At 37.6% G+C, this 8663-nt stretch overlaps 1 protein-coding gene across 3 annotated transcripts in view; it reads right to left on the bottom strand.

Annotated features, from left to right (window-relative positions):
• Positions 1 to 1017: 1017 nt before the first annotated feature.
• LOC117399467 (extended synaptotagmin-2-like) overlaps positions 1018 to 8663 on the bottom strand; it is a 76522-nt gene continuing 68876 nt past the window's right edge. For all 3 annotated transcript variants that reach the window (XM_059023306.1, XM_059023307.1, XM_059023308.1), the window contains 7 exons: positions 8367 to 8516; positions 6996 to 7375; positions 5344 to 5442; positions 4574 to 4705; positions 3968 to 4073; positions 3546 to 3595; positions 1018 to 2447 (listed from right to left, as the gene is read on the bottom strand). In XM_059023306.1, coding sequence (XP_058879289.1) covers positions 2402 to 2447; positions 3546 to 3595; positions 3968 to 4073; positions 4574 to 4705; positions 5344 to 5442; positions 6996 to 7375; positions 8367 to 8516 — 963 coding nt within the window. In that variant the 3' untranslated portion in view covers positions 1018 to 2401. The remainder of the gene's footprint in view (positions 2448 to 3545; positions 3596 to 3967; positions 4074 to 4573; positions 4706 to 5343; positions 5443 to 6995; positions 7376 to 8366; positions 8517 to 8663) is intronic.

Below are 8663 nucleotides of genomic sequence, written 5' to 3'. Positions count from 1 at the left end.
GAATGACCTTCCTACAGATGTCAGGACTGCCCAGTCCCTGACCACATTCCGGCGCCTCCTTAAGACTCACCTCTTCAAAGAGCACCTGTAGAACTCCTCTGTTTGTATCCTGGGACACTATCACCCTTCATGTAAATGTGCTTTATTTTGCTCTTATCAGCCCCTATTTTACTGCATTTAATCCTGTACTTCAGAATACTGTAATCTGCCAAGTTTTTAACCTGTAGTACTTTGTATTTAATCACATCCTGATGTAACTATCACTATTTAATCATATCCTGATGTAACTATCACTATTACCTGCTGTATTATTGAACTGTGGTTTGTCAAACTTGTACTTTACTTGAACAAAAGTTATTGTATTTCTTGCTCTTATTGTATTACTTGTATTGTAACGCTTGAAATGTTTTTGCTTACGATTGTAAGTCGCCCTGGATAAGGGCGTCTGCTAAGAAATAAATAATAATAATAATAATAATAATAATAATAATAATGATGGTCTCCACTATATCCAGAACTCTTAAATGCTTATAAACCTTTTGATCCTTAGTCCACAAAACCAAGGGGATACTATGTTTTATGTCGTGGAATAGCAAACTATGCAAGCATAGCATTGCAGGCTATTGCAGGCTTATACATGTGCTTGTATAAAAGGGAAAGCATTTTTATCACACCTTGCTTCTCCATGATATCTCATCAACGGGACAGGACAGAATCTGTAACGGCCATGTATCACACAACACTGCCCATTACACAAGCTTTCAAAACACTTTTTTGGCCCACCAAAGATATGAAAAAGGAATGAATTATCAAATTTGCTTAACCCTTTAACATACCCAGCATGGCTAAACCCACTGAATATTACTAAACAAGCAGAACTAATACTTTTAATTGCATACAGTATATATTTCATGTTAATAACGTTTTCAGTTCTGAACGGTAGTTTGACAGTGTTGTTTGAACCACAGCACTGGGTTATAGTTCTTTATTAATAATAATGTTAGAAAGAAATGTGGAAACTTGTAAACGTGAAAAGCTTCTTTATGTCAACAGGTATAATACTTTTACTCTTACATCTCCGCCCATTGTGTTTTTAAGGCACAGGATAAATTAAGTACATTGAGAAGGCATTTAGCTTCCATTGGAAATCTCTGCAGTATTCCTTCAGAGACATTATTTATTTCATGGCCCACATAGGTAATGTTGCATCTGTTGAATTTGCATGATGCTATACAAATGTGAATTTGTTAACAAAACAGGAAAAGACAGCTCTGAAGAGTTGCTGTAATCGCTTTTACATTTAGAACCACTCCAATCAATCAATAATCATTATTTCCCTTCATTTAGTGTAAAACAGTTTAAAAAAAAAAAAAAAAAAAAACTTAACCAAATTACAATTGTGACTTTTAAGCTGTAAATGTAAATATAAAGTAATTACTTTGTATACATTCATAAATATGTACCTGGCTGTGACATGCAATAAAATCTCTGAGCTTCATCCAATTGTTCCCAATATAACTTAGTCTTCTAAAAAATAAAAAATATGTCTGAAGATAGTTCTACATAGCCAGGCAGATTTTTTTGGAGTGAAAGCTGTAATGTATTAGGTATAAAAGCATGCCGGGCTATGTAGTATGAGCTACATTAACACTTGTCACTACAACATTTTTTGATTGTAATGCCCAAAGCTTTCTGACATTCAGGTAAAATGCTGAGGCGTTAATAAAGTATAGTGCAATAAAATAGCAAGAGAAATACTGCATGTGCAATTCTTTGTATACATTTTTTGGCTTTAAAACCCAAGTGGACCAAAAACGAAATAATTGTCTCTTTGGCAGCTAGTGTTGTTTTTTTTTTTTTTTTTACATTTTTACATAAGAAAACAAAAAAAATAATTAAAAAAAAACAACCTGCAGCGAATAGAACCTGACAATACATGAGTTTACCTGCAAAGCATGTGTAAAAGTGGATTAACCTTCCTTTCAAATGACTAAAGAAAACAAATAATTCTCCCTTTGCATCCCAGGCCTTCTCCAAATCCGTCTGACATCATGATGCATTTTAACATGTTCTACCAACATCACCGACATACAAAACAAGGCGGGAAGTAAACGGGACCAGCTTCAGCAAAACATACTGTTATCACAGTATTTTCTTTTTTTAATACACCACATGCTTCCTTTATGTTTTATTGCACAAAATAATTAATAAAGGGAATATTAGCATTAAATTGGGTAATAAACAATTGAAAAAGTGACAAAAGCAATTTACAATAATAAAAAACAAAAATGATGTTCCCATTTGGCTAAAATAGAAAGCTGTAAAAAAATTTTGTGATGATAATATAGCTGATGATGAAAGCTTGGTAGAAGTGTGCTGCGGTACTGTCCTGGCATTTAGTCTAGGCTTGCACTGATTGCTGGGTACCATCTTCTGTTAGGTCATACCTGTAAGATAAAGTAAACAATACATCTTTATAGAATAATATATGGGCTGCAGTACATTACGAGGGGTTATGTACATCATAAACCACAAGACCATGGGACATTGCAAATATAGCTTTATTTTACCATGGGACATTGCAAATATAGCTACTATCCATGTAATATATACACACATCAATACAAAATAAAATGAATGTTTAATGCGTTATTCTTTGTGATTATTATTTACTGCACTTGGCTTAGCCATATTGCTCAGAAAACATGCCTAGAGGGACATCCTCTTTGGGGTTAGGGAGCAGGATCCATACCCATCTATGCCCCTGTGCTTACTTTTGTGTTTTATGTTGTATGTGGTGTGTTAATGTTGGTGTATATGTATTGGTGCATGGGATATAATGTGGGGTTATGTAGCACGAGTTGTTAAAATGTTTTTTTGTATTTAGGCACTCCACGTGCAGATTACAGTGGGTATTAGTACGTGCAGATGTACCAAGATTCCAATTGGATGATTGATTAGCAATCGAGTCTTGGTACAGCTGCATATAATATGTAGTGTTTCACTCACTCGGGGTTGGGTGTTTAGTGAGTGGAGAACGGGAGAGAGGACAGTAAATTAAAAACTAACAATTGCTACACGAGCTAGTTTACAGTAGCACGATACTTGTTTGTTCTGTATTCTGTTTGTTTGTTTGGTCCTCATGCCTTTTGTTTTGTAACCGTGTCTGATTTTTAAAAATCTTTTATTTTGAATAAATGCGCAAGAAGTGCAGTTGTACCCCAGTCTGGTACTGTGTTGTGGATTCATTTCCATGTCTGAAGTCAGCCCTACAGCCATCCCTGTCACACCATCTGATTCATTTTTGGACTAACTGAAATGGTACTGGACACTTGTCCAGTACCATTGTTAATTCAAAGTCTGGATCATGGTTTCTTCTTTGGGGTATTTGTGATGTTAGAGCTTATAGATTTGACTGTTGTTCCTGCATCTCAAGGGCAGAAGGAAGCCACCACCCTCTGAAAGAGGAACTGGTCAGCAAGGTGGACCGTGACAAAGCAACGCACCCTGTCCCCCAGCCCCAAATATATTCAATCGTCACTCACCACTGAGTCCAGCCTTTGTTTATATCTTCAGATGTCAAATCTATGAGTGCCTGCAATTGCAGAAATGAGATTAGAATACAATCATAAAAGAGTATATACAGCAGATACTTCTTATTCTGAAAACAGTCATTTAAAAGAGCTCTGAAATATGAAATTGTATTCCCTAAAAGGGTATGTTGTGGCTTTGTCATCCAATATAGAGAAAACACTCAGACCTGTGGACCAAATTAGGCTCACGGCAAAACCTGGAATGGCTCAAACTAGTGCTGAATGTTCCAGAGACCACTTTCACAAAGCACAAGTTTTTAACTACTATAGCAAGCAATCCTCTTTGAACCGCTAGTTTTGGAGAAATCCGCTCAGCTAGTCTGATTGAACACATCAAGAACAACACCTGGGTGCCCTGTGTCCTAGGAACCAACCTTTCCCAGAAGGCCCTTGTCTTTTGACAGGAAGCCCCCGCTGTTCTTCACAGCTACATCCAGGGTTCTTCTGTGCACTTCTATCAGTGAAACATTGAAGTCGAACCTAAAAACACAAAGAACACGTCAGTGCTACAGGTAACCCTTGTCTGGCCTTGTTTGACATCTAGTTAAAGAAATAGCTACCATTTCAGCTGCCAACTTTTTCGCCTTTTTCCTACATATCTACTAGGTAGGTGCCAAAATATTTCTCTGCAACACAGTTCTATTATTATTTCTGTATATTATTTGTTTTCAAATCATGTTTTTCTTTTCATATCTTGACTCTAGAATACTGTAATACTATGCAAGTACAAAATTGCTAAAGGGCTTTCAAAGATATCTTCTCTTAATTCAGCTGGTATGTCTGAATTTAAAGAGGAGTTATCAGGTAAGATTTCTGTGATATTTCATACCTCTTCAAGTTGGACTGTAAAGGTAGAACTAAAATGTGGGTCCAAAACTATTTTTTAACAATTCAAACCAATTTAAATTGCAGTTATTACAGTTACTGCTGGATTGCTGATAATTTCAAAACCACAGCTGCAGCTGGTGCTGGTCACTTACGTCTCATCATACACTGGGTTTAGTGTCTTCTTCACCACTGCCGTTTTCCTCCTTCCTGACCTCCGCTTATCAGGCAGCAGGTACATTCGGATGTAGGGGTCTGAGCCGGCTTCACTGAAGGCTATGAGGTTACTGCAAATGAAATGCAAACTATAGTGAGCCTCCTGGGTTCAAATAAAGCTGGAACCCAAAACAGATCTACAGCTCAAAAGATTTGCATCACCCTATAGAAGTAACTAATTTTGCTTCACAAAGTCGAATGAAACCTGCTGAATGTTACGTTAACATACTGAATTGCATACCGCTTTGTAGTTTTCCATATACTTAAGGAAAAACTGACAAAACTTGAAAAATGTGTTATTTCGAAATCTGATATGAAATACTATACTACTATTATGGCTTCTGGTAGACTTGGTAGTTTCTTTGATTACATGATGTTAAATAAAAGATCTAAAATTAAGTTCATATAGTTTTTTTTTTTTTTTTTTTTTTTTTAAACTAAGTCTCAATACTATCATTCTAGGTGATGCTAAACTGTTGGCCAGAGCTGTATAACCACACAAAATGTCAGTTTAGCACAGCTTGAGTTCTGACTGTTTTGGGTTGTTCTGGTCGTTTAAAAAAATAAAGCATCCCTTCAGAATTTCAAAATGAAGGCACTAGCTGATCCGAGTCTCTGCTTGACTTAGTTTCTTGTAAGTTTCCCTTATGTAGCACAAACACGCCGCTGCTCAAATCAGCACCCAGAATCAGTGCTACATTCAACTCACCGACAAGCATGTACAACCACAATCAGTCTATTCCTCTGAGAACTGTGTCTGACTGTCAGCTGGACTTGGCCCAAAGGCATGTGAGGAGGCGCTGTTCCGCTGTAAACAAACACACATGCACCATCATTTAACATTCCTTAACATTAGTGCTAATGCAACTTCAAAAACTTTGCATCGTTGAAAAATAAAACACATCTTTGTGACTAAAGAACCGTAACCCTTATCAAAATTTACAGAATTTTCCAGACCATTGGACTTTATCGGCCACATTTAAAGAAAAGCAATAACTGGCAATGAAGACGTTCTCTATATCAAAATGATCTGAAAGAAATGAATTAACAAAGGCACAATAGCATGCTCTGCTGCATGACTGCCTAAACAGTATTACCAACAGCTACACTCGCTAGCTTGTTTAATTATCTTTCACTCTGCCCTATTTAGGAAAAAGTATATCTAGCTACCTTCATTCCTGAAATAGGTATGCTAAACATAAAAGACCAATTAAAATAAGCTTTATGTTCCTATTTCTGCCACTCAGTACAAGTATTGTAGCTGTCAAAGGTAAACAGTTCATTGGTTTTGCTGCTGTTCTGGAAACAGTTTCTGGTGCATGGCTATAGAGGTTAACGGAATAATCAATGCTGTAACATTATTAGTGGCCTCTTGCTGTTCTGTTCAATGATCATTTGCTACATACTTTTTTAACTTGAATTAGTTTTAAGCAGAGAATATTAGAACACTGTGGACTTGTTAATATCACAATACAAGTAAACAACTTGAAAGATTAATTTAAGGACTCAAATACTGTACTGTGCTTTGCTGCTTGTATGTAGTGCAACATTAACAGATATTTTCACAAAAAATGCTGCATTTTGGTACTGTATTAAGACCTTGATATGTCTGACCTTATACATTTAAACGTGACATCCTGCTGTAGGTCAGCCCCACTGTCTATCTAGCAACTAGATGATGTGACCTGAAGCACATGAAGTGGTGAGGCGCTAAGAAGCAGCTGATTAATCTCTTAAATAGTGAAATCTGCAGACTCTGAATTTTAGGGATAATGCTGCCAAATGTCTCGAAACCCCTCTGCTGTTTGGGATGTTTTTGTTAAATCCAAGTGTAAGTTCATATTATTATTATTAATACTTTTAGTAGTAGTAAAATGTGGCTGATAACCTGCTTGGAATGGTGACTGTTAAATAAAGTTTTGTTTTGCCTAAGTCTGCTGCAGTTGGTCCTGCTGCAATGCAAGCTTACTGTATGTATCACAAGCAGCCTCAATTACGTGTAAATAAACAATGTGTATTTTTATTTAAATTATAAAAACATGATTACTGTTTTATATAACATTTTTAAAATACATGTGAATGTTTTATTCCAATTATATGGATTACCTGTAAAATAATAGGATTTTCAATCAAATATAAACAAGTAGCTATGGTGACATCACCAGTAAATTATGCAAATGAGTACCATCGAAGGTTCGAACTTTCCTTCAGTAATGTGTTCCGAACCTTCGAAGGTCAAAATGTACCCCTCGTTGCAGCCCTAGAAAACACTAATACAATACTGTGGTTGACATTTTATTTCTCTCTCTGCTCATGGAAGCCGTTCTTTTTAAATGGGTGAGCTGTGTTTGGCGTGCTTACTTCTGCATGTGACGCAGTCTCTGCCGCAGCTCCTGGGTGGCGTACGGGTGGGAGATGTCTGAGGCGATGCTGGGAGTCGCCTCCTTTGCTGAGAGGTGGGTGGGAGAGCCAGGGTAACTTGCGATGTTCAGATTGGAGCTGCTTTTGTTGAGATCCACCAGCCGCTGGGAGGAAGATGAAGAAGCCCCTGGGTTCTCGTAGGATTCTGGCTTTCTATTGATATCCACGCTGGAGGTGGACGCTGTGGCCGGTAGGTTGGAGTCCGTCTTCCCAGACACAGTGGGCTGAGCCTTCTTGCCATCCTTGGTGAAATTGGGAGACTTCTTTACCTGGACCAGAGATGGCTGCCCTGACTTCTGTTGACTGTCAAGGGAAAGTATCTGCAAAGAGAAAGCAAAGTCAAGACTTACTATCTGCAGCAATAACCACAAACATATTTTTTAAGGAATGTAATGTTAGTTACGGTGGTTAAAGGAGCAGCATTGGAGATTGCCGTTTCAGAATAGAGAAAGAAACATGTGAGCTGTAAGAAATAGGTAATTCCAGGGCAGGGGATTTTAGAAATGTAACATGGAACAGGGTCAAAACCTTCTGAGGGATTTGCATATCATCCTCTGTGAAGTTTTTACAGTGATGCACTGGCCGAAACGTTTGTCTACTTGACTAAGAGGATCAGATCTACTTGTACCTATCCAGAGGAACCCAAAGCTGGATTTATTTTAGAGCATTTTACAGCCCTGGGGAACCTATCCATTGTTATCCGGAGATTATAGAAACCAGGACCGGTGGACACAGTTGGAAATTGAATGGAGACAGACTAAGAGTGGTGAGTATGGAATGGTTTACACACTGCCAATGCTGAGTCATTGGGATCAATCAAAAAGAGCCTCTTCTCGTTTGTAACATTCCTTATGTTCTTATCCCATACAGGGATAAAAAGAATGTCTTGTTTTACCTATGATTACCTTTAATGTAGTTACTGTATTTACTCTAGTACATCAAATAGGGAAGAAATAATGTCATTTTTGGTTATCGGGAACAAAACTGATTAAACAATGAGGCAGGCTTATAACAATGGTTACATTGCTCAACATCTGACAAGTGTGCAGGCACTGTGTGATCTGGTTCTGCTGCCCACTCCAAACAGTCATGAAGTAACAACGGTGTAACACAATCAAAGTGAATACTCATACAGCACACGTGTAGGCCACTGATACAATTAGAATGTGTAGATTGTGAAGACAAATACAGATGTGATCTATCTGCTGATAATACATACACACAAGTACAATTCATTAGAAGAAAAGGCCAAGCCAGAGATCTTAATGGCTTTACACACGCAGCAAGAGAATGGTTCTGTGCAACACCTACTCTGAGCGCAAGCTTCAGCTTGAGGGTGCTGTTCGGCCCAGAGCTCTTGATGGGGAAGCGCTGGGTCAGGGTCATTTCTTCAGCTTCCATCACATTAATAAGAGGCAGGTTTACAGTCCCCAAAGAGCAGGCGTGTTTCTCATCTTTGATCTAAAGAATACCACAACAATTGCTGATCATTTCTTCAAAAAATCATGCTGACTGCTTTTTATTTATTTTTTTTAAGCTTAAGCTAATTCAAGAATTAAAAATGTTACTCCTTTTACAGAATACAAGCTAAAACTACTGTGTTTTTTT

Source organism: Acipenser ruthenus, chromosome 4 (genome assembly GCF_902713425.1).
Source record: "Acipenser ruthenus chromosome 4, fAciRut3.2 maternal haplotype, whole genome shotgun sequence".
NCBI classification, from domain to species: domain Eukaryota; kingdom Metazoa; phylum Chordata; class Actinopteri; order Acipenseriformes; family Acipenseridae; genus Acipenser; species Acipenser ruthenus.
The sequence above is the reverse complement of the archived record's forward strand: the minus strand, read 5'-3'. Positions and strand labels throughout refer to the sequence as shown.